This window comes from Cetorhinus maximus, chromosome 2 (genome assembly GCF_964194155.1).
Source record: "Cetorhinus maximus chromosome 2, sCetMax3.hap1.1, whole genome shotgun sequence".
Lineage (NCBI taxonomy): Eukaryota > Metazoa > Chordata > Chondrichthyes > Lamniformes > Cetorhinidae > Cetorhinus > Cetorhinus maximus.
This window is the reverse complement of record NC_135880.1, coordinates 32,003,272-32,030,326: the sequence shown is the minus strand read 5'-3', so window position 1 is coordinate 32,030,326 and position 27,055 is coordinate 32,003,272. Positions and strand designations below refer to the sequence as shown.

Sequence of the window (27,055 nt, the reverse complement as noted above, 5' to 3'; positions counted from 1 at the left end):
CCAATCAATTCCAAGTTATTAGGATACTCTCACCTCAAAGTAGCACTCAGCAATTTGTTATAGAGCTTGGAGTATGCCAGTCATTAGCACTAGCCCAGAAGAATCCAAATGTTACAGATTTCAGATAAATTCTTTTGGAAATGTATACCTCCTGTGAATGAAACCCACTGATTCCATTTCATCTCCCTGCCTAGCAATACCTTGCCTTACAGTTTACTTTTGCAGCAGCTCTTATTTGTTTAAATATGCTTGTTTGTGTTTATAATTACCTTAAATGTGCAACAATTGTTTAATTTATATTAGAAACCTCCCAGAATTACCACTGTTACTTGAAAGAGATCACAGCTGCTGGGTCATCCAGAAAGGAAAGCCGATAGAATTTGTCAAACAAAGTTGTTTTGCAGGTAGGGTGTCTCAAAACCAGCAACCTCAGGACCAAAGCTTTGCCAGATTTCAGATCTTGCTGGATTTGAGGTCAGGTGGTTCAGTGGGAGGTAGGGCCAAGCTAGGTCAGGTGGGATCAAGGGTCACACAGAATGTGGGAACAGACAGGCACACAAGCGGATAACTAGTCTGGTGCCACAACCTGCCAATGCAGCGCCTAGCCGAATTGTCCAGGTCAGGTTTTTAAAATTTTACTCAATTAAAATTGATGCATGGCATATTCTAAAAATATACGGTTTTCGGACAACTCCAACTTTTCGACAGCCTGATTTGAGACACTCTGCCTGTAATAATGATTCTATTAAATGATTTTTATGTATTGCTTCGTAATTGTTTTTATCGTGTCATAGGTGGCAGGTCCTCAAAACTAAAGCAAGATGAAAGTGAAATTCTGATCCGTCTGTGCACAAACATCTGAAGAACGGAATAGTGTAGCAGCTGTATGGGCCACTTGATCACTAAAGTGACATAATGTGCAATATCCCCTTTGTATTTAAATGTGCATTAGTTGCAGAAATGTGTTAATTCCCAAAGGTCTCATTTGTATATGAATGCTGAGGGTGCAAGCAGAAGCAAGATGTACTTGTTGCAAAATGTACTTCCAAAGTTTAACATTCAGCTCAATTACAATAAACAATTTATCTTTCAAACATGAGCAAATAAAAACTATTTTATGCTAAATTCTGGAAAGGGGGTGGTAGCCAGTTTTTTGGGGACTTTTTTAAAAAGCAAAGGGAATCTTAAACACACCAAAGGAGTGGAATAATAGAGTTTCTAAGATTGAATTCCAATTATAACATATTTTATAATTATGCATAAAAGTGTACAAGGAGAAAAATTGGTTACTTTGTGCAACAAAATTGTTGATGACTTTTACTGGATTTAGGGTGTCACTAAACTTACTGCCAAGAGTAATTCTTCCTCCAGTCGTAAAATTTGATTGCAATCTTATTTTTGAGCTTGCATTGGTACTGAGTTAAGTGGTTTTAATTGCTTTTAGCTCCCACTTTATGATGATAGATAAACACACAGTGGTTGATTGATATTTCAGACAGGCACTGTAACTCAAAAATCAGCCTGTGTCCCTCTGCAATTTCAATTTAACTATTCATTTTCACATGTCGGCCAACACTCAGGGCTGTTTAGCATGGGTCAATTTTTCTGAGAGTCTTACGCAGTTGGCTACGGCATCCTCCAGACTCTGCTGTTGGCAACCCGGGAGGAAAGTTTGGTTTATGGGCAGTTTGTCACTCGCAGCCAATCAGTTGTTTGTCCCCTGCTGCACTATTGGTGAAGTTGTATTGGTATTGCGCAAATGCTAACTTCAGTTTCTGCTGGGTGAGTTTGATCTACACTATAGGAGTTCTTCAGCAGAAATCTGGCCCATCAGAACTTACCTGAAGTAACACTTATTTTGTATTCTTGAGTGGTTTGACGGCCACTTGACTATTAAACATGTAATTGAAATCACACAGCCTGATTAACTGACAACACTGTCTAATTTTGAAAGACAATTTTATTATCAAAGCTGCTGCACTCAAAGTATTCACTCTCATGTCCAATCAAACATCTGGGTTTTGAAATCAGAATCAAGGATTAAATTTACAAATTGGATGCATCATTTACTTGTCTAGTTTGCATTAAAACCTGGAGTAATAATGTAATGACATTTGTAAATTGTGGGCAGGTGTCACGTGACTGAATGTCACATGATCAAATCTCCAGGAGTATATCAGAGCTGAATTAATTGGTAACCTTAGCTGAGACTGTGTCCTTTTTGTAAAAAATACTGTTGACGAGCTGTTCCTGGATTTCTACAAAACACAGGCTATTCAGTGGGAAAGGGATTGCTTATTCAAGAAAGGGAGCAGCCAGGGTTCAGTTGCAGAATTCAAAGCTTATATCAACTGACCCCTGCAGTGTAGATGAACATTATTGGGCCTGGTCTCAGGTCAGACTTAAGGTGACAGAGAAGCAAAATACTGCAGACACCAGAAAGCTGAAATAGAAACATAAAATGCTGGATAAACTGGCAGCGACCTGAAACGTGACTCTGTTTCTCTCTCCTGTGATGTTGCCTGACCTGCTAAGTATTTCCAGCACTTCCCTTTTTTTCTTTCAGATTTGAAGTGAGTTTGGGTTTCAACTTTAATCTGGATTCTTTGGTGTAATATTTAATCTACAGGTGAGATTAATGCTCTTTAGCTCCCTATCTTTCCTTAGAGTTCTGACATATTGAAATATAAACCAAATCCAATGATCATTACATACATTTTACAAAACAGCTATTAGCTTTGCAATCATTGACAATTCTTTGGATAAATCTTATTGTGCATCAGTGTCCAAAAACAGTTTAACCTTTATCTTTTCCTTGAATAATACTTTCCGCAAATATTGGCTCCCACATGGCTGCCAAACCAGGACAATATTTGGCAGTTCCATTCCATTAACAAAATGTTAGCAGAATAGGACACTCTACCACCTGAAAATTGAGCCATAGGCCCGCCCAAATAGAAGGGATGGGGTAATTTTCACAATCGGGGCGGGATGTGCAACAGAGGTGCATCCATCCTGACTAACCTAAAGAAAAATCAGAGCAGCGTTCTGTCACTCAGAGAGCGAAGCCAGATGTGTTGAAGTGGTGAAAGACAAATTGGCAGAATATGTCCTGAGTTTCCCTGGGGAGAAAGGTGCGGGGGGATTATTGAGGTTAATTGATTCCTTGTGGGATCATTTACTTCTGCTGGTGATCATGTTTTGGCCTTTAGAAGGCCCGATCTGAGTTGATGTTCATTGGGAATTCCAACATAGCTTAGGAACCTTTCCAGATATTTTCTCAGGGAAGACTGGATGTGGGAGTGAGGGTGAGGCAGAAGGAGATTCATTCAGTATGTTGTCACCACTGCCCCTTTCACCTAACAAAGATTTTTAAACATTTGTTCATGGGATGTGGACGTCACTGGAAGAGGCAATATTTATTGGCCCTCCCTAATTGCCTATAGTTAAGAATCAACAACATTGCTATAGATCTGCTGTCACACATACACCAGACTAAGTAAGGACAGCAGAATTCCTTCACTGAAGGACATTAGTGAACCAGATGGGTTTTTATGACAATCCAGTAACTGTTTGGTCACCATTACTGATATTAGCTTTCATTTATTTAATTAACTAAATTTAAATTCTCTAGCTGCCGTGATGGGATTTGAAATCTCATCTCTGGACCATTAGTCCAGGCTTATGGGTTTCTAGTCTAGTAACACAATCACACTACTTTTCCCACTAGAGCCCTTTGGCTGTACCTTACATGAGGCAGAAACCTGATACTTGTTGCTTTCATCCCAAATTTCTGTTCCCTTAAGAGTGATCTGTATACTCTTTGCCCTTTTAGGCCATTCAAAATTCCTCCTCACTATGAAGAACAGAGCGGGTAACATTGGCACTGATTTAAATTGTTCTTGTCTCAGTGAACAGAGGTATAAAGATGATCGAAAACACTTGTGTAATTCTACATTGTTTAGTTTTAGTTATAGCCGCATAGTATTTACAAAAAACATCATTTCACCAGTCGGGCTCAGAATGAGAAATTTCCATACTCCACAAGTTGCATTTTGTTTTAAGTACTATGATTGAGATAGAGCAAGGACATTCTGGAGAGTGCGTTCAGTATGTAGCTGACTGGCAAGCTGGTTTTATGATAGACAAAGCTTTTTACTCCGCAAGCCATTTCATTAGTAAGCCATTACACGATTGACACTCTTGTAGTTCAAGTTGTTTATCACCCTGCAAAGAAAATGAACTAGAAATCTTAGTACTGTAAAGGTTTCATACAAAGCATACAAATTAGGAATAAAATTTCAAGACAATATTTCTTAAACCTGGTTCCTGAGAAGCTAACTATCCTGTTTTGTTGGAACTACTTTGATTACATTATCCCTTATGTCTGGAGGTCACTAGTTGAAACTATCCCCAAGCATTATGCATCATTCTGTATACTTCTTCCCAAGCCATTTTAAGAGGTGTGAAAGAACAGCACTTCCCTCCTCCACATTTTCAGTCTATACTTTGCATCTAGGTTGGTAGCTCATTATTTTGCATAGAATTTTTATTATTGATTTATGGGATGTGGGCGTCCCTGGCTAGGCCAGCATTTATTGCCCATCCCCAATTGCCCTTGAGAAGGTGGTGATGAGCTGCCTTATTGAATTGCTTCATTCCCTGTGGTGTAGGTACACCCACAGTGATTTTGGGGAGGGAGTTCCAGGATTTTGACCCAGCAACAGTGAAGGAACAGAGATATATTTCCAAGTCAGGATGGTGCCTGTCTTGGAGGGGAACTTCCAGGTGGTGGTATTCTCATGTATCTGCTCCCCTTGTCATTCTTGGGTTTAGGAGGTGCTGTCTAAGGATCCTTGGTGAGTTTCTTCAGTGCATTTTGTAGATGGTGCACACTGCTGCCACAGTTCGTCAGTGATGGAGAGCATGAGTGTTTGCAGAAGGGGTGCCAATCAAGTGGGCTGCTTTGTCTTGGATGGTGTTAAGTTTCCTGAGTGTTGTTGGAGCTGCACTCATCCAGGCAAGCGGAGAATATTCCATCACACTTCTGACTTGTGCTTTGTAGTTAGTGGACAGGCTTTGGGAAGTCAGGGGGAGAGTTACTTACCGCAGGGGTTATTAGCCTCTGGCCTGCTCATGTAGCCACAGCATTTGTAGCTAGTCCAGTTCAGTTTCAAAGGGTCAATGGATGTTGATAGTGGGGGGATTCAGTGATAGTAATGCTATTGAATGTCATGGGGCAATGGTTTGATCCTCTCTTGTTGGAGATGGTCATTGCCTGGCACTTGTGTGGCATGGATGATACTTGCCGCTTGTCAGCCCAAGCCTGGATATTGTCCAGGTCTTGCTGCATTTGGACATGGACTGCTTCAATATCTGAGGAGTTAGCAATGATGCTGAACACTATGCAATCATCAGCGAACATCCCCACTTCTGACCTTATGATGGAAGGAAAGTCCTTGATGAAGCAGCTGAAGATGGTTGGATCTCATCCCACCCCCATTGCTATTTTACCCACAATAGGGGTAGACCCACACCAGGTGGGTAGCCCAGCAGCTTTTACTGGATGAGCTGTTGGTGGGTATGAGGTGGGGGGGACAATTTCATTTTGGGGTTCCCTGTGCCCTTCGGAGGCACTGGCCGCCCCAAGGTTATATTTCCCCTTTAACCCTTTCCCCCCACCTCTCAAACCCGGCCCCACACCCCTAGCTCCCTCACTGCCAGCTAGGTCCCGCTGATACCCCAGGCTTACCTTCAGCCTAGCCTCCATAACCTCCTCTTCTTCGGGGACTGGCTATAGTCCCAGCAGTGGCCACCATTTGAACCTTTAAATGGCCACTTATGAGGCTCAATTGGTCGGGGGTGGGTAACTCTTTCGAGTTATCAACAGTCACAGATTGTAACTCTTTCGAGTACATTCACAGTTCTTGGTTTCCGGGAGTGGGACATGAACCCACAACCCTCTGATTCAAAGGCGAGGGTGCTATGAACTGAGCCACAAGTCGGGGGTGGGTAGGCGGACTTCGACCTTCTCCACCCTGGACTTAATCAGGGTGAGTCAGGAAATGGACAGGCTCTCCATCCCGAGCCTTCCTGCCGCCCAGTCTGCTTCTGGGGGAGGAGCAATAGATTACCCCCAACGTTTCAGGTTTGTGACCTTTAGGGGTCCGAAACGTTATAACTCTGCTCTCTCTCCGGAGATACTTCCAGAGCTGCTGTATATTTCCAAGATTTTGTATTTATATTTCAGATTTCCAGCATCTGTGGTATTTTGCTTTTGTATTAAATAAGATTTGCCTTTAACAAGTCTGTGCTGGCTTTTCTTACTTAATCCGCACTTGTCCAAGTGGCTGTTAATTTTGTCTCGGATTATCATTTCAGAAAGCTTTCCCACTATCTAGGTTAAATTGATTGGTCTGTAGTTGCTGGGTTTATCCTTACAATCTTTTTAGAACAATGTTGTAACATTTGTAGTTTGGTAGTCCTCTGGAACCAAACCCTGTAACTAAGAAGCATTGGAAGATTGTGGCCAGTACCTCCACAAGTTCCACCTTTACTTGTCTCAGTATCCTTGGATTGCATCCCATCCAGACCAGGGAGCCCTGGCTTTGTTTGTTCTACCTTTCCCACTCCTGGGAATGTACCCCAACTGTACCCAAAACCACCTCCTCCTTAACGGCAGCTGGTTGTTCAATTATTGTTTTGTCTGCCATTCTTTGATTCCAAATTCACCTAGGAGAGATCCATTCTCACTCCACTGAAATTGGCCACGCTCCCTAAGTATTTTTGCTCCATATTGCTTCTTGTCTTTTTTCATAGCTAATCTAAAGCTTATGATACAATGGTCACTATTTCCCATATCATCCCCTACTGACACTTGATCTACTTGATCCATCTCATTCCCCACAACCAGTTCCAGCAATGCCTCCTTCCTTGTTGGGCCAGAAAATACAGTTCGAGAAAATTCTCCCGAACACACTTCAGAAACTTTCCCCTCTCTCTGGCTTTTACACTATTACTATCCTAGTCTACATTAAGAAAATGAAGTATCCCATTATCACTACTCTATACTTCTTTGTAATTTCCCTGCAAATTTACTCCTTTATATGTTTTCCAGCAGGTGGTGGCCTATAGAATACATCCAAGAGTGTAATGGCACTTTGAATGTTTCTTAAACAGGGGATAGGCTTTGCTACCAAAAGTCAACTCGACACAATTTTAGTTCTTGAGCAGGTCTGGATGAATGCATCATGACAACTTTAGGCATTTCCACACATGTGATCACACACAATCTGTACATTCAAGGAGTGGGTGTGTTTCTGTATCAGGCCACAAAGCTACACGGGTGCTATCAGTTATACCCTAGACCTCGGAAAAGCCACAAGCGCTCTTAAAGCTGAATTGCCTGACTTCACTGCTGCCTTGATGGTGCTGAATCTCCAGTTGTTCAGTGAAGTGCACCAGCCACCTAGACCTTTATTGCACCCTGCTGATGTTACAGAGTTTGCCATGTAGCTGCCTAAAATGAGTGTGTGCCACTAAGTTGAATGTACTTGTCACCTTTGTGGTCACAGAGAAGGCAGCACAGAAAGATGACTGTGGATGCGGATCCTCATCCATTAAGTGGCACTTTTATTTCTTTAGTGAACTGTCCAATACATGCCTAAGAACTTTATTTAACTTAACTGACCATCCATATGTTAGCTGGTGTTTCATGTACCTTTTTATAAAGTTTGATCTCTATCCCAGCCTGGAATCAGTCCAGATCTCTTTTGCAAAGAGTCAGCAAGAGCTAGCAACTTATTCTACTATCGTCTGGGAAAAGATGAACCAGCTAACATCTAACCTTGCCCTGCTCTTGCATAACTTAAATGTATGACCTCTGGTCTTCTCCAATTGAAATAAATTTATCAATGGAACATAAGCTAGTTCGTTAACTATTTTATATACCTCTATCCAATAACTCCAAAGGCTATGCATTTGCAAAGTGAAAGGCCAAGCTTTTTAAGCCTGTCTGAGGTTTTCGAAGTTGGATATAATTCACATGACATTCCTCTAAGACTTTATTTCATCCACCTTCCAAACCCACAACTTCTAACACCGAGAAGAACAAGGGCATGTGACATCTGGGAACACCACCACCTGAAAATTCCCCTTCTTCACCCTGACATGGAACCTTCACAGTCACTGGTTCAAAGTCCTGGAACTCCCTTCCTAACAGGACTGTGGGGTACCTACACTGTGGAAAAATCAGTTGCTGCCAGTTGGGAAATCCAACTGGCCATAACTGACTTCCACTGGGACAACAGGTCACAACCGGTTTTTCCTAAATATAACTGGAGATTATAACTGGACACCAGCTGATATCCCTAATTGTCCATTTGGATTTAACAGAGACATTGGAATCTTACTGGAACTAGTTGACTGGTTTACTGGAACTAGTTGACTGGTTTACTGGCTTAACTGTATACAACGGGAACAACTGTCACATACAAGGGAGAACCTGTTGTGATTCCACTTGTCCATTCAACTTCAACTGTAACTGTTTGAATCTTACTGGGACCAGTTGACTTCTGCTGGAATAATTTGACAGGCAAACTGGACTGAGTTGAACTTCAGTAGAGCCAGTTGCCATGTAGCTGCTTCAATGATTCTTTGAACTGGAAAATTGTAACAGTTGAAGCTAACTGGATTGACTTAAGAGGCTGTTTAAGTAAGGCAAAAAGGCATTGGTGAGTCAGTACACATTTTCACATCACATTTGCACATGTTAAAAAGAGCATAATGATATTTATCTCCTCACCTCACATATATGAATGCGTTGCACAAATACAAGTTTATTAACGCTGTGCATTTAACTATTTCAAGATTTTTCATTTTTTTCAGTACAGTTGCACACAAAGTTGACTTTGAATTTTCCGGCCCTGCCCTGCCCGCCAGCAGGATTGTCCAGTCCTGTCAAAAGTCAATGGGCTTTCGACTGGACTGCCGAACCTCCTGCGGCGGGTCCCACCACAACGGGGTCGGAAAATCCCAGCTAAAGGGTCACCTAATGACAAACTGTGTTGACAATAATATTATTTCAACAATAGTACTGAAAACTTCTCAGGGTAGGAGAAGGAAAATCAAAAGAATTTTTCTCATTGGAGAAGCTTGAAAAAAGCCATTACGGGGGTGACCATTGTCATAAGTACCTTAGTTGTCATAATGTAGTGTCAATTATAACTCTGCAGTGGCATTCCTTACACCCAAAGTGATTAGGAAATAAGCTCACATTCTCTGATAACCCCTGTCAAGAATGGATAATGGTAAAACCTACATGGACATCAGTTAAGAACATGAGTTCAAAAAGTAGCAGATATAAGTGGAACGAAACTCAAAAACAAAACAAATACAAATGAACATAAGAAATAAACAAATACAAGTTAGGAACATAAGAAATGACTAATATTACAAATAAACATACAAATACAATGGGGGAAGATAGTCCCTTGCTGCCCTTTCTCTCTGTGGGCCATCTGTTCCCCCAGACTGGTCATGGCTGCCTCCTGCCTGCCCCTGTACTCCCATTACCCTCCCAAGTACTCAATACTTCTTTCCCCCACCCAGTCATGGCCCCCTCCCAGCACCCCCACCCTCCTCCCCAGCATTCGACGCCATGCTCCCGCTGCTTGCCAACCTGGTCCTGATCACCGAATCTCTTGCTGGGGCCACTTGCCCTCCTTCCAATTGCACCTCCTGAGCCCTTAGGGAGAATGAATGGCTCGGGAGGTGTGATCGGAAGGAGGCTGAGTGGCCCCAATGAGGGATTCGGCGACCTGGAGGCCAGGAATCAGCGGGAGAGAGGCATCGAATTTCGTGGGACAGGGAGGTGGGTACTAGGGCGGGTGGGAATGGCCATAACGTAGAGTGGTAAGGAAGCATTCAGTACTGGGGAGGGCATTAATGGCCGCTACCAGCAAGCGGGAGAGAAGCAGCCATTACTGGAGAACAGGAGAGAGACACTGCAGTCACCCCCCAGCTGGCCAGAGCCAGTCGAGGCAGAGAGAGAGAGAGAGAGAGAGAGACAGAACAATGCTGGGGGAGGCTCTGCCCACTACACCCTAATTGGTCAGCTTTACTAAAAACTGCTTTCTGATTGGCCACACAGTGTTTGTCAATCAGCAGTTTATGTCCCAGCCTCTGCAGTGTTACATTCTGGGTTGAGGAGGGAAAATTTGTTTTCTCGAATTTTCTCAGAGAGGAAGAGATAAAGATTTGACAGTTTTACTGGAGACAGGTCTGAGGCAATGGAGCTGTTTTAATATCACTTCTTTAAACATTCAAATAACACCTTTGCTCTTTTTTCGCAGGCGGATCTCTTTTTTCAATGCCTGTCAGAGTTTGCCTTAATTAATTCTTCGAGCAACTGTGCATCTGTCGAATTATACAGCATCACATCAGCAAAATAAATCCCTGTATGACGGGATGGATCCCATCGAACAGTGGTGGGCTACAAGTGGTAGAGTAGAAAGTGAATTTCGAGTTCTTAGCTCATCCTCATGCAGCCAATTCTCAATTCTCTTTGGAGTTTCACTCAATATTTTAGCAGAGAGGTCAGTGACTAGGGGGAATGATTGGTAGAATGATTAGAAGGGAGATGAGAAAAAACATTATTCACCCGGAGGGCTGTGGGGGTCCGGAACTCACTGCCTGAAAAGGGTAATACAGACAGAAACTCTCAACTCATTTAAAAGTTGTCTGGATATGCACCTCAAACGCTGTAACCTGTAGGGCTATGGACCAAATGCTGGAAAATGGGATTAAGCTGGGTGGCTCATTCTTTTGGCTGGCACAGACACGATAGGCCAAATGGCCTCTTTCTGTGCCATAAACTTCAATAATTTTCAAAACATTTTATAATCAATGTTGGTTTCAACAAAAAGTGGCAGATCACCGTGATGGAAGGTGCAGTGTTAAACCTGCCTCCATCACTAATGACCTGTCATTCATTGAGACTGAACTGTTGAATAACCTCATGTAGAATCTGCAGTTAATCTATTTTACATGTACTATAATGAGGATGTTCCTGATTTTACTTACAGGTAAAACTGCCAGGTAGTAGTGAGATACCAGAGTGAATGTGGAATAAAGCACACAGCCAAAGGATGAATTCATCATTCATCAAGGCTTTGGGCGTTGGCATCTTTGGGTCCAATGATCTAGCAATCTGTTTTATTGCAGGCAACATAGAGAATGCAATTTCTTGCAGCAGGAAGTTGGCTTGGAGACCCTTTGTTACCTGTTCTGGAAGTCACCAACTAATTTCAAGCTTAAACTTCTTCTCTTACTTTGTAGCATGTTTCACCAACCACCTCCAGACCCTGGGGAGGAGGTTTTCAAGCAAGAGTTATATCCGAAAAGATTCAGGACCTCAGTAAGATACAGAAATCCAGTGAAACATTCAAATGTGTAAATGTAAATGCTTAAGTTCAGTATGTTGATTAACTCCTGCAATTTAACATTTCTGCATTTAACTGTGTTTATTTTTTTCATTCCTACACTATTTATTTGGTTTTTTTCGTCATGTGTTTTGTGTTTTCTTACATCACAATAAAATTTGAAACTTACAGTGCAGTCCAGTCAAGTTATGTTTCACTACAGCACACACAGACACATTACTGGTAGTTTTTTCTTTCATTTATTAGTAGTTTTTATATGAATGGAGTGAATTACTTTTCTAGATTTTCCCTTTTGCAAGTTTTGAATACTTAGCTGCAGGGTGACCAGCTGTCCCACATTTTAAGGAACTGTCCATTTACTGTTTGTCCCACCAGGGATGCCTTGTGTCCTGTACTTTCTAGGACAGTCTGTGGAGAGGCTGTTCCTAGGAGTTCGCAGGGTGAGTTTGAGTGATTCAAGTGGCACTGCAATTGAGCGAGTTGTCCAGAAGAAGATCTCAACAAGATGAGCTGCAACCCATGCATCTGGTCTCAATTAAAAGAACCCCCGCCCCTCTCAATCTCCCCCTCTCCACACTTACCAAATCTTCACCCCTGCTCAATACACCCCCACCACCAGCCCAGTCTCATAGTCAAACTGTTCCTTTCAAAAAGAGTTGATCAACCAGGGCCTGTAAATTTAACCGGGCTAACTGGACACAACTAGAAGCAGGTTGATGACTCAAATGGAAATAATTCAACTGGGAACAACTCAGCTAGATAACTGGGAGCAGCTCAACTGCCCAACTGGGAAGAGCTCAACTGGCTAACCGGGAGTAGCTCAACTGGGACCAGTTCCAATTCCCATTTAAATGTAGATCCATTGACAACTGATTTTTCCATGCTCACCACCAGCTTCTTAAAGGCAACAGGGATGGGCATTAAATGCAGGCCTTGATAGCGATGCTCATATCCCAAGAACAAAGAAATAAATGCATGAGGGATCCAAGTTGGACACTATATTCTAAATGTGACCTGACTAGGGGTCTTGTACAAACACAAAACAAAATCTGTATATTAGCTGGTATTTCGTCATGATTACTATTGGCCAATGGGATTTCTTACTAGCATCGCTAAAACTTGAAGGTTTCGTGAATGCTTTTGGCTGATGAGGTTCCTCGAAAGCAACACTATTGTGGTTGACTCTTAAATGCCTTCTGAAATGTCCTCAGTTCTCAAGTGCAATCAGGATGGGCAATAGATGCTGGCCTAGCCAGCGAAGGCCCCATCCCATGGATGGATAGAAAAAGAATAAAATAATTGGAAACCACATGATTATTATTACCCAATGAGAATGGCCAAAATGGAGATTGCTGTTTTGCTTACATCTCAATATTTACCTGACATACAAACAATTGACTGACAAGTTGGTTAATTAGGTGCCATTGTTTACCTGTTGACATTTGCAGCAAGGACACTTTTAACTGGCCTGCTCTTCGGTCCAGCGTTGGGTCGGAAAACTAAACCAGCTGTCGGAGCCTCTTTCTCAACTTTCGTTAAGGTATCGAAATGGGCTGGATAAACATCAAATGTGCCTGCTTTCATGCCACCAAGCTGAAAAGAACGGGAAAAAGAACATAAATGAACTCAATATCAATGTTACTGAGACAGGGGAAAAATGAAGGCATTATTAAAAATGGGAGTTCTAAATTGAAGCTGAAGTTGTCAACAGGGATTCGTAAACTTCATACAAAAACAATCAGGCAGCCATAAGTCATTGAATGAGGGATCGACATAATTAAAATAATAATCACAGTATCTTCTCTGAGCATTTTGCAGAACACCTGCGGTCTGTCCGCAAGAAAGACCCAAACCTCCCTGTCGCTTGCCATTTTAACACTCCACCCTGTTCTCTTGCCCACATGTCTGTCCTTGGCTTGCTGCATTGTTCCAGTGAAGCCCAACGCAAACTGGAGGAACAGCACCTCATCTTCCGACTAGGCACTTTACAGCCTTCCGGGCTGAATATTGAATTCAACAACTTTAGATCTTAAACTCCCCCTCCCCCCATCCCCACCCCGTTTCTCACCCCCCCCTTTTTTTTCAATAATTTATATAGATTCTTCTTTCCCCACCTATTTCCATTATTTTTAAATCTAAAACTAAAACCTTGTTAGTCTTTTCCACCCCACCCCCACTAGAGCTGTACTTTGAGTGTCCTGTCTTCCATTCTTAATTAGCACTTTTCTTAGACAAATATCACCACCTTCAACACCTCTTTGATCCTTTTGTCTGTGACATCTTTTGATTATCTGCTCCTATCACTGCTTGCTTATCTCCACAATCACCACACCCTCAACTTCTCTCTCCCCCCCCCCGCCCCCCCCCCCCTTAAACCAGCTTATATTTCACCCCTCTCCTAACTATGCTTCAGTTCTGCCGAAGGGCCGTGAAGGCTCGAAACGTTAACTGATTTCTTCTCCACCGATGCTGCCAGACCTGCTGAGTTTTTCCAGGTAATTCTGTTTTTGTTAAGGAAATGTAACTGTTGGATGAAATCTGCTGCTTTCATTAGATTTTTTTTGGGTTAGCTCTTGGGAAATTTGAATCCATCAATTTGTGTGTGATGGGCACTTTGTGTGTGTAACAAACACACATTAAACACAAGACTTTAGTATGGAATTAACAGTTCACATATTAAAAAAATTAAACCTGGATAGATAAATAAGTTGTATATTTTTCATTCACAAATGCATAGATCTACAATAGAACAAAAACTTGCATAGGGCATGTGTTTCCTATCATCATTTTTGGTTGCCCTTTTGTCAACTTTTCCCTTTGTAAATTGCTGGTGGGACGTTTCAACTTCATCAGGCACATAATCAGTGGCTACCCATTTTAGACCAACAAGGTGGAAGGTTCAAAATTATCTGCTCAATTTTTTTTGCCAATTGCCACATTACAGTTGCGTACTTCTGCCAGGCGTTGGCAATGTGAGGTGCTTTCTACAGTCACATTCTCAGCTTTGTCTAACATTTTATTTCGAACCGATCGTTCCTGTCAACTAAGTTCTGAGGTTTATTAAGTTTGTATCTATGAATTTAATTGCACTCTCTTGTATAACCACTGAATACATATCCTGCTGCTTTACAGGTTTTATACAGAACTACTTTGAATTCTTAAAACCTACTGTTTTAATTAGTAAACATTGCCTTTTTTGTATGGCCACTTTGAATTCTCAAAGCATTCGTGTATTTATTTGATTTGGGTAATAAATGGCCACTTTAAATCAATTTTAACAATTACTTCAATTTATTTTTCCCTCCTATTGGCAACTTTATTTATTTGAGGGCATTACTCCTGATTTCACGTTGACCACTTTAAATTCTTCAATCCTGAATCTTTACTTAAATCATATTGTCGAGTTCCATCGTTATTTTCCCTGCCATATTTCCCCTACGTCTCTGCAAATTCTCTCCCCTTTCTCCCCTTTCTCTCTGCCACGTTTCCCCTTTCTCTCTGCCACGTTTCCCCTTTCTCTCTGCCACGTTTCCCCTTTCTCCCCTTTGACTCTGCCATACCTCCCCTTTCTCTCTGCCATATTTCCCCTTTCTCTCTGCCATATTTCCCCTTTCTCTTTTCCATATTTCCCCTATGTCTCTGCAAATTCTCTCCCCTTTGTCCCTGCCATATTTCCCCTTTCTCTTTGCCATATTTCCCCTTTCTCTCTGCCATATTTCCCCTATGTCTCTGCAATTTCTCTCCCCTTTCTTCCCTTTGTCTCTGCCATATTTCCCCTTTCTCTCTGCCATATTTCCCCTTTCCCTTTGTCACCAAACCAAATTTCCCCACAATTTCCTATGCCCTATCCCTGAACCCTTATTTTTCTCTAATTTCCCTCTTATCTCCCCTTATGCCCTCTCCAAGATCATCCTATCCATGAGACCCACCTCCTGCCCTCGCGACCCCATTCCCGTTAAACTACTGACTACCCAAATTCCCTTCCTGGTCCCTGTGCTTTCTCCTCAGATTCTGCCCCCTTCCCTTTCAAAACTGCTGTCGTTACCTCCTCCTCGCAAAACCCAGCCTCGACGCCTCTGTTCTTCCAAATGACCCCTCATCTCCAATCTCCAACCTCCCTTTTCTTTCCAAAGTTCTTGAATATCTTGTTGCCTCACAAAGCTGTGCCCGTTTTTCCCACCGTGCCTGCTGGAATCTCTCCAAGCAGATTTCTGTCCCTGTCAGAGCACCATGATCCTAACCAAAGTAGTAAGATCACATGCATACCGATTTTCCGGGAGACGGGGGTTTAAAAGGTGTTTCTATTTTTTTAACTGGTGGAGCTGGCTTTATTGGAGGTAAAATATTTTCACTCTTGTAGGGGTTACCATCAAAGTATTCCTGAGGGTAAAGGTTCAATCGAAATGGTCCTCCGATGCGGTGTTCTTTCTGTAAAAGTACCACAGTGTAGTTAGTTAATAGAAATGGAACTGAAGGGTTAATGTATAGCTCCAACATGAGTACAGATAGGTTAGAGTTCAGTGGAATAAAAGCACTTGAAGAACTTTAAATAAATATAGATTCTATCATAAGCAGGTTGGGCTTTGGACCTGGAAGCCGATGGTTGTGATATGGATGGGGGGAGGGGGGTGGGGAGATCATGTCATGACTAGAGAGCGTTCCCAAAGAAGGAAACAGCAGCAATGAAGTGTGACAGTGTTCGGAGCGAGGTGGGGAGACAGAAAGAGGCTGAATGAAGGTTCAGTGGAAGAATCAGACTTCAAGATGGGTTTTACAATCTCCAAGGTGGATAGTGTTGTGGGCAAGTACCACAGCACCACCTATTTTAGAGGTAAAACTGTGGGCTTCAGGGCTAAGGAAGCAGTGGAGTCTTAAGTTTTCAAACCAAACTAGGGGTGCTAAACCAGAAGTTAATAAAATGATTAGAAAGAATCTGCCTTCAATTACAAAGAGCTACAGTGCTGGGCAAAAAAGTAATTTTATCAATTTTCGAGCACGCCCGAATGACCAGTCAGGCGTACCGACAAATGCAAATTTCTTTGAAAGAAAAAAGAAGAAGCACTTGTAAGACTCAGAGGGCATTTTGAAGAGAAGGGTTTTGTCTGCCGCTTTTTTCAGAAACTGAAAGTTCAAAGAGAATGTGGATACTGGGCCACAGATTTGATTATAATAGAGCCAACACAGCAATAAAGTGTACCAGCAAAGACTTATGCAATATCGGGCCTGCTGCTAATCACCCAGTGATGCTCTGGTGAGTGGGTCCAGAGTCAGATTCGGGGATAGTGGTGGGGTCAGGGGGAGAGGTTTTCAGGATCCGAAAAAGTTAGGGATTCTAGAATCATGGGGCTAGAAATTGTGGTGTCAGATTGTGGGACGGTAAAGTGGGCTGGGGTTGAGGATTGGGAGCAGAAACAATTGAGAAGGGGCTGGGTTAAATGAGGGATCAAGAGAAGCACTTATGCTCCCCCAGATCTCATGTTCAGGTAAATAAATATTTTTTAAAAACTTACCTGAAGGTTGCAGGTGATTCCAAGGCCTGGTTTCCATTGTGACTTGACTCAGGGCAAGCCAAGCCTGCTGACGGAGCCTCCTGTGGGGCATTAGGCCCCTTATTCAAATACACAAAGGGTCTAATAACTGTTTCAGATGCGAGTAAAGAAGGCCTATTATTTTCCTTTCCAAATATGATGGGTGACTACTTTCTGGCCAGAAATCTTCATCTGTTTCCTGCCTCCCATACTGGGGGCTTAGTAGACCAGTTAGAGCCCAAGATCAGGGAGCAATTAAGGCCTTCAACTAAACATTTAATAAAGGCATTAATTGACGTAAAAGACAACTAAATTTGTAAATGTAATCACACTGCTATGAAATATATATTTTGTAAGACTTCCAACTGCATTTAAAACATAATTTTGGATGTTAGAAATTTCAATATCTGGAAAATATAGTAGACAAAGCATGTTTTTCCAAAAACCTTTTTTGAGTTAATTAAATGCTTTATATCTTTTTTCTGAAAGTTGGCTAGGGTTTACTGCGTAGATGGTGGCTCCATTCAGCGGCTGGAAAGTCAGGGGTGAGCCCACTTCTGCTGGTCTGGGAAGCCACAACACTACTTTATGTGTCTCAGCATGAGCCTGCAGGCAGGCCGCCATGGCACGTTGGGCAGGGGGGTGAATAGGCGACATGCATATACCCCTTCTGCCATCCCACCCAATTTTGAGTTCCCACACGAGCTGTGGGACTCAGTAGCTGAGTTCAATGCCATATATGCTGAGGGAGTAATGCGTGTGCTTTTGTATGATGTATCTTTGTTGTATTGACTATTTAAAGTGAACTAAACCTTTTATTTGAAATATCATTTGCTTGTTCATTAACGTTTGAATTTTGTTGGTTTTGGTTTGTTACAGTAAAAGTTCTAAAAAGTGAAATCATATCCATCAGTTTCTTCTGTTGGGTTATTTCGGAAACGCAACTTTTCTTTTAAAGTTATCAGTCGCTACAGGGATCGTAACAACTTTGTGCAAGCTTTCGTATATTACAGGTGGATAGAAGTTCCTATCTTTCACGGAAGACTGTATTTGGTTATACAGTAACTTGTGGTCAATGCAGTTAAAGTTCAAAGTGGTAATTAAATATGAACTCAGGCAGCTTTAATTAGCTGCAGGCATGAAGATTTTATACCAAGTCAGAACAGCCACTAACTCAAAGTCCTCACTATAATAGTTTCAGGAAAGAAGACCGCCATTTTACCTTAGGTCAGGCAATAAAAACAAAATACTGCGGATACTGGAAATCTGAAATGAAAACAGAAAGTGCTGGAAATACTCAGCAGGCCTGGCAGCATCTGTGGAGAGAGAAACAGAATTAACATTGAGTCCGATATGACTCTTCCTGTTGTGGAAGGTTGCATCATCAGTACAGATGCAATGGAGATGGAGAAACTGGGAGAATGGAATGGAGTCCTTACAGGAGCCAGAATGTGAGCAAGTGTAGTCAAGGTAGCTGTGTGAGTTGGTGGGCTTAAAATGAATATTAGTAGGTGTTGTAAGGTTTTGGGTGTAGTTCAGTAGGGTCTTCTTAAGGTAATAGTTCAACAGTAGGTATTTATTAACTACTAGAAACTATATACATAGGTATATAGTGAAGGTCCAGTACAGATACAGTAAAGGTCCAAAATAGGAGCTGTCTCCATGCTTGCTTCTACACATGGCTCTATCCAACACCACACTAACCCCTAGGTGCAGGTCATGTGTTATCTTACATCACTGTGTGGGCAGTACTGTATTCAGTTCCTTTATGTGCCAGACCCTTATACTACAGTAGGCAATCTATGCAAAGCGAAGTTGATGAAGTTTTCCAGTTCCAGGTGAGAGCAGGAAATGGCACCAATATAGTGGAAAAAGAGTTGGGGGAGGGGCCTGAGTAGGGCTTTTGTCAAATTCATCCAAGGGATGCAGGCATCGCTGGCTAGGCCAGCATTTATTGCCTGATGTGAATTACTCTTGCTCAACCATATTGCTGTGGGTCTGGCGTCAACATGTAGGACATTAGTGAACCAGATGGGTTTTTACAACAATTGTCAGATGATGAATCATCATCAAACTTTTAATTCCAGATTTTTATTGAATTCAAATTTCACCATATGCTGTGGTGGGATTCGAACCCAGGAGCATTACCCTGGGTCTCTGGAATACTAGTCCAGTGACAATACCACTAGTCCAGTGACAATGCCGCCACCTCCCCATGGAACATGGAATGTTCCACATAACCCCAAAAAAAAGACAGAAGTGCAAGGGGGGATGGATATAATTGTTTGTAATGCTACCACTCACTCTAGGCAGAGCTGTATTGTATTGCATCCTTTTCAGATATTGGTACTGACGGTGACATTGGACTTCTTTGTGACCCCACAAAAATAATCCTCAATGACTGTGATGCTTATCCAGTATTCATGTTCCTATTGCAGGCTCAATGTCACAATCTAAAGGAGGGCAGAAGACCCATTCTGCTGAGTCCTAATGGAAAAATGGCAATGTCAGAATTTCAGTACCTGACACTTGGCATTTGGGTGTCTCTAGAGTACTAAAGTAACAAACATTGGTAGGCTAAATAGTTTTCTGTTGTCCTTGGCAGTTTTAATTTTAAGTCATTTAGGTGAAGTAGATTTGATGGTGGAAGCCACTAAAGAAATGATCTATTTATATGATACGCTTTAGTGAGATTCTGGTAACACACCATGCACATATTAACCTTGTTCCCTTTACTTCAACGTGAAGTGCAAGTCAAAGTAATTCTTTGAAGGATTAGCCTTTATCAGTAGCTCTATGTAAAAATACTTCAATTACCATTGCACTTGACCATACCTTTGTATCTTTTACTATGTAAGCATCTGGAGAGTGTTCGTATGATGGACCTATGGTAAGATTAGGATACCTGCAAAATTATTTCAAAACATTACAGCCTGTTCCAGTTAACCATACCTTCTTTTCAGTTATTCCATAAGATTCTAAAGTCTGACTCAATGGGACGAATTTTTAGGCCCTGACAGAGGTGAGGATGAGGCGGGTGCCCAGTGAATTTCACACCACCAGCCAGCATGCCAGGTCCCGGGCTTCATCCCACCCCATGCCATTCACTCAGTGAGATGAGGGCATGGCAGAGCTACCCGCCTGCAAGCGGAGGGTAGCCAATTTAACAAATTAAATCCTATTGTTGGAGGCTGACTGGGATTTTCCACCTGACCTCTAAGTCCCCAGAGGAGGTGGGAAAAGGGCAGCTGCCTGAAGGTGGCCTCTCAACTTGGAGGCTTTGGGATCCTCCCTGCCTGCCTGGGTTCAACTGCAGCCACAGGCTGCCCTATAGAGGGATGCCCCACACATGGTGACCAGGCTGCTAATTCTATTTTCTATTTTAATTTTAAAAAGGTGGGGCAGAGGCCACTTCCATCTTGGATCACATTCTCTCACTCATCAGCAAAATGCAGCCTGCTCCTGCTTTCGAGCTTGATAGCCTCCTATTGGCCCACCAGCTTTGAGAGCCTGCCCGCCATCCTTAATAGGATGGTGAGCCTACCCTCTGGCCACTGATTGGTCAATTCAGAGAAAATCACAGATAAATGACTGGACAGTGTAGGTTTTTGACCCGCAGTTGAACCTGGCGGCACGTCCTAAAGCCCAAAGGGAAAATTTAATGATAAGGTAAGCATTACTGAGTACATGTCTGTATTTTTCTTAACAACAGCAGCTTACATTTGTAATAGTGCCTTTAACATAATGAAACATCCCATAGACGCTTCACAGGAACATTAGAAAACAAAATAGGGCACTGAGCCACATCAGGAGATTTTAGATCACATGACCAAAAGCTTGGTGAAAGAGATATGTTTTAAGGAGTGTATTAAAGGAGAAAATTGAGGTAGAGAGGCATAGAGGTGTAGAGAGTTCCAGATTTAGGGCCTAAGCAACTGAAGACATGGACACCAATGGTGAAGCAATTAAAACTGGGATGTTCAAAAGTCTGAATTGGAGGAATGCAGATATCGTGGAGGGGCTGGAGTAGATGACAAGATGGGGAGGGATTTGAAAACAAGGATGTGAATTTTAAAATCAAGACATTGCTTGACTGGGAGCCAATGTAGGTCAGCGAGTGCATGGGGTGGTAGGGGAACAGAACTTGCTGCGAGTTAAGACATGGCAGCAGAGTTTCTGATGACCTCAAATTTACAGAGGTTAGAATGCGGGAGACCAGCGGGGAGTGCATTGGAATAGTCAAGTCTAGTGGTACTGATGGAATGATTGAGGGTTTCAGCAGCAGATGAGCTGAGACAGGGGTAAAATCGGGCAATGTTACAGAGGTGAAAATAGGCAGCCCTAGTGATGTCGGGAAGCTCATTCTCAAAATTATAGTAGCAGTAAGTGCTACAACTGGCCTTCACCTCCCTGAGATAGTGAAGGAAAAATGGTTACCATAAGGGTTACCATTCCTGATTACCATTTAATAATGTCTGCTGAACAGTGCAGGTGGGTGGACATCACAAAGACAAGGTACAACTTGGCTGCTCACTTTCACCTTTCACCGCCAAACAGCTTCCTTGTGGTACTGTATCACAGCACAGGGCAGTGCCTGGTGGAGAGAGAAGGTAAGAAAGGTGGGGAAGAAGGAAGACAACTCTTTTAGATAAAAAAATTGTAAAATGTTTTTGATCAGCTGGCATAATAATATGCTTTGGAATTTTTAAATAGGGATATGCTGTGTCACATCTCAATCACTACAAGATATTAACTTACCCATAGCCTGTTCCTCGTTTTCCAGGATTAGTGTAAAAGTTTTTATTTTCTGGAACAAATGGTGGCTTTGGCTTTCCCACCCCACTGAAGGCTTTGAATGAACCACCGATTGTTCCATAGTAACTGCCCAATCCAGACCTAAAGAAATACAAGTCAGTGTGTAAGACATTTTATTAGATGAAAAGAATCTTAGAATGTTGCAAAGAATAGTGGTAATCCTGAGGATTGGGAGTGTTTTAGAAACCAGCAAAGAGTAACCGACATGTTAATAAAAAGGGAAAAAATAGGAATATGAGAGTAAATTAGCCAAGAATATAAAAACAGATTTTAAGAATTTTTACCAGTGTATTAAAAGGACAGCCACCCCCCCCTCTTTTTTTTTCAATAATTTATATAGATTCTTCTTTCCCCACCTATTTCCATTATTTTTAAATCTAAAACTTAAACCTTTAGTCTTTCCACTCCACCCCCACTAGAGCTGTACTTTGAATATCCTGTTTTCCATTCTTAATTAGCACTTTTCTCAGACAAATACCACCACCTTCAACACCTTTTTGACCCTTTTGTCTGTGACATCTTTTGATTATCTGCTCATCTCCACAATCACACCACACCCTCAATGTGTCTCTCTCCACCACCCCCCCCCTCCCCACCCACCTTAAACCAATTTATATTTCTCCCTTCTTCTAACTATGCTCCAGTTCTGCCGAAGGGCCATGAAGGCTCGAAACGTTAACTGATTTCTTCTCCGCCGATGCTGCCGGACCTGCTGAGTTTTTCCAGGTAATTCTGTTTTTGTTTTGGATTTCCAGCATCCGCAGTAGCTTTTAGCTTTTTGTTTTTATCTTTGTGTTTGATTGACTGCCACCTCTCTTCAAAAAATGCCCTCTTTGAAGAAGTACGGTTCTGTCCTCCGACAAGATTTCCGACTGTCTCTTCTGCCCTGCTCACCTTCATTGCTTTCCATTTCTCTCCTGGTGTTTGACAAGGTGTTTACTAAAACCCGCTTTCACAGCCATATCTCCTTTCTCAGTGACTGTCTCCGTCTCCGACTCACCCCACGTGGATTTCAACTGAAATTCCATCCCCCTTGTTTCGAACCCACCCAGGATTACAGGTATCTCCGGGACATAAAACGTTTCTCGGACTGCTGTTCCCATCGCATTCTGAGATCCACACTCAGTGCCATGCGCCGCCATATGAACACACTCGACCTCTCCCTCCAGCAGCACCGCCGCACCCTTTTTCAAAGCTGCGCGTGCCCCCAGTTTCATTTTATTCTTCGCCTCATCCGTCGCCTCAACAAGAAACTTTTTCTCTTTCTCTCAAGTGCTAAGGAACGCAAGCTCCAACAACTCATCGACTCCAACACCCATCTGGGACCCTCCACCCCTGCTTGTCCCTCCGTCCTCACCCCATCTTCCAATCCCAGCCCCAGCCGCGTATTCACTATACCCCCTGACCTTCCCCTCTCCGATGCTGAAGGTTCAGTGCTCAGCAAAGGACTTAGTTTCATACCCTTACGCCCTCATCTCAATTAATTTCGGGCTCGGCATGATGCTGAACTCTTCTTCCGCCGTCTTCGTCTCCGTGTTCACTTCTTTGGGCAGGAGTCTTCTCCCCGTTCAACGGATCCTTTTACCCACCTCCAATATTCTCCCTCCACTTGGACCCCTCCCTCTGGATTCTTACCTTCTCTTGATCTTTTCATTGAGAACTGTCGGCGTGACATTAGCCGTCTCAATTTCTCTGCTCCTCTCACCCATTCTAATCTGTCTCTCTCTGAACTCACTGCACTCTGTTCTCTCAGGTCCAACCCCAACATTGTCATCAAACCCGCTGACAAGGGTGGTGCTGTTGTTGTCTGGCGCATTGACCTCTACCTCGCGGAGGCTGAGCGTCAACTCGCAGACGTTTCCTCCTACCTCTCCCTGGACCATGACCCCACCACAGAACATCAAGCCATTGTTTCCAGGACTGTCACTGACCTCATCTCCTCTGGAGATCTTCCTCCCACAGCTTCCAACTTGATAGTCGCCCAACCTCGGACGGCCCGCTTCTACCTCCTACCCAAAATCCACAAACAGAACTGTCCTGGCAGACCGATCGTGTCAGCCTGTTCCTGCCCCACGGAACTCATTTCTCGTTATCTTGACTCCCTTCTCTCTCCCCTTGTCCAGTCCCTTCCCACCTACATCCGTGATTCCTCTGACACCTTACGTCACATCAACAATTTCCAGTTCCCTGGCCCCAACCGCTTCCTCTTCACCATGGATGTCCAATCCCTCTACGCCTCCATCCCCCACCAGGATGGTCTGAGGGCCCTTAGCTTCTTCCTTGAACAGAGGCCCCAACAATCCCCATCCACCACTACTCTCCTCCGTCTGGCTGAACTTGTTCTCACACTGAACAATTTCTCCTTTAACTCCTCTCACTTCCTCCAAATAAAAGGTGTGGCTATGGGTACCCGCATGGGCCCCAGCTATGCCTGTCTCTTTATGGGGTATGTGGAACATTCCTTGTTCCAGTCCTACTCCGGCCCCCTCCCACAACTCTTTCTCCGGTACATCGATGATTACTTCGGTGCTGCTTCATGCTCTCGTCGGGACCTGGAAAAATTTATTAATTTTGCTTCCAATCTCCACCCCTCCATCATCTTCACATGGTCCATCTCTGACATTTCTCTTCCCTTCCTTGACCTCTCTGTCTCAATTTCTGATGATAGACTGTCCACCAATATCCATTACAAGCCTACCGACTCCCACAGCTACCTCGACTACAGCTCCTCACACCCCGCTTCCTGTAAAGACTCCATCCCATTCTCTCAGTTCCTTCGCCTCCGTCGCATCTGTTCTGATGACGCTACCTTCAAAAACAGCTCCTCTGACATGTCCTCCTTCTTCCTTAACCGAGGTTTTCCATCCACGGTCGTTGACAGGGCCCTCAACCGTGTCCGGCCCATATCCCGCGCATCCTCCCTCACGCCTTCTCCTCCTTCCCAGAAACATGATAGGGTCCCCCTTGTCCTCACTTATCACCCCACCAGCCTCCGCATTCAAAGGATCATCCTCCGCCATTTCCGCCAACTCCAGCATGATGCCACCACCAAACACATCTTCCCTTCACCCCCCCTGACGGCATTCCGTAGGGATCGTTCCCTCCGGGACACCCTGGTCCACTCCTCCATCACCCCCTACTCCTCAACCCCCACTTATGGCACCTCCCCATGCCCACGCAGAAGATGCAACACCTGCCCCTTCACTTCCTCTCTCCTCACCGTCCAAGGGCCCAAACACTCCTTTCAAGTGAAGCAGCATTTCACTTGCATTTCCCCTAACTTAGTCTACTGCATTCGTTGCTCCCAATGTGGTCTCCTCTACATTGGAGAGACCAAACGCAAACTGGGCGACCATTTTGCGGAACACCTGCGGTCTGTCCGCAAGAAAGACCCAAACCTCCCTGTCGCTTGCCATTTTAACACTCCACCCTGTTCTCTTGCCCACATGTCTGTCCTTGGCTTGCTGCATTGTTCCAGTGAAGCCCAACGCAAACTGGAGGAACAGCACCTCATCTTCCGACTAGGCACTTTACAGCCCTCTGGGCTGAATATTGAATTCAACAACTTTAGATCTTAAACTCCCCCTCCCCCCATCCCCACCCCGTTTCTTTCCCCCACCCCCCCTCTTTTTTTTTCAATAATTTATATAGATTCTTCTTTCCCCACCTATTTCCATTATTTTTAAATCTAAAACTTAAACCTTTAGTCTTTCCACCCCACCCCCACTAGAGCTGTACTTTGAATATCCTGTTTTCCATTCTTAATTAGCACTTTTCTCAGACAAATACCACCACCTTCAACACCTCTTTGACCCTTTTGTCTGTGACATCTTTTGATTATCTGCTCATCTCCACAATCACCACACCACACCCTCAATGTGTCTCTCTCCACCCCCCCCACCCCCCCACCCACCTTAAACCAATTTATATTTCTCCCTTCTTCTAACTATGCTCCAGTTCTGCCAAAGGGCCATGAAGGCTCGAAACGTTAACTGATTTCTTCTCCGCCGATGCTGCCGGACCTGCTGAGTTTTTCCAGGTAATTCTGTTTTTGTTTTGGATTTCCAGCATCCGCAGTAGCTTTTAGCTTTTTGTTTTTAAACTAAGATTTGGTCCCTTAAGAGGCAGGTACAAGAGAAATTATCATGGGGAATGAGAAAGTGGCAGAGACATTAAACAAATATTTTAGGCAGGGGATTTTGGAACCCCGATACAGGCAGGTGGACGTGAAGATTCTCGCTGCCAGCCAGCATGTTGGTTTGTCGGCAGCAACCCACACACCCCACCCCGGCCATTTTCCCAGAAGCGGGATAGGAGTTGGGTTAAATGGCTGACTGGAATTTCTAGTCTGTATGCGGGTGCTCCAAATGTCAGGGATTAGGCCAGCTTCCTGGAGCAGCAGACGTGGGGAATGGCTTTGAGGCCCTCCCTGCCTGCCTGCCCACAATCGCTGCCACAAACCACCTGGTACAGCGATTGCCCCACCACAACGGTGGCCCGGTTTCCAAGAGCATTTTTCAATTTAAAGTTTTATAAAGTTGGAGAGAGGGTGCCTCAAGATGGAGATGCTCTCTCTCTCTCTCTTATCTGAACTGCAGGTTTCATCTTCCGAGCTGGAGACCCTCTCTTTGGCCCCCACTTCATTTGGATGCCAGCTTAATCTCTGGTTATTGTTGTAGGGTGTTGGATACCGTATGGTAGATCTTAAAGAAATCTTCATAGTCTTAAGTAGGTTAATTGTATTTATTTATTAACTACAAGAACAATGTGCATGGATACAGTATGTGTACTGTGGAATTTCAAGCTTGAAGCGGTCTCCATGTTTGCTTGCGCAAACTGCTCTGACCACATCCCGTTCACAATACTGTCGGAGCAGTGGTTGGCTCCGTCATGCAGATAAACTCTGTTAACTTGGGGGTTGTTCTGTCATCTGGGTATCTTTTTATCTTCTTTTTCCATTTCTTGGCATTGAGCCACTCTGCCAATTTGGCAGGTTTAGTGATAGGTAGCTGTTGATTTATCTCATTTTTTCCGGGGTAGACGAATGTTGCGCTCGTCCCCATAGCTATTTTTCCCTCTTCTTTCGTTGTGCGGCTTGCTGTGATGCATATGGAAGTTCACAATTCCACAAAAGGCTGTTCATTCCCACTTGTTTCACAATTTTAGTCAAAGTTTTGATTACTTTCTTCTTTTTCATTTGTTTTATGAGCTTTTCCTTCAGTGTCCACAACAATTCTGGTAAGTTGAATTTGTTTTTGTTTCAAAGTTATC

General features: G+C 43.3%; 1 protein-coding gene across 1 annotated transcript in view; it reads right to left on the bottom strand.

Moving 5' to 3' along the window:
• Positions 1–3,197: 3,197 nt before the first annotated feature.
• The window catches only part of cfap96 (cilia and flagella associated protein 96), a 30,861-nt gene continuing 7,003 nt past the window's right edge, over positions 3,198–27,055 (bottom strand). Inside the window, exons 3-6 of the mRNA XM_078557638.1 lie at positions 21,728–21,865; positions 19,805–19,874; positions 12,874–13,034; positions 3,198–4,227 (exon numbers count right to left, since the gene is read on the bottom strand). Of these exons, the coding sequence (XP_078413764.1) occupies positions 4,176–4,227; positions 12,874–13,034; positions 19,805–19,874; positions 21,728–21,865 (421 nt within the window). The 3' untranslated portion in view covers positions 3,198–4,175. The remainder of the gene's footprint in view (positions 4,228–12,873; positions 13,035–19,804; positions 19,875–21,727; positions 21,866–27,055) is intronic.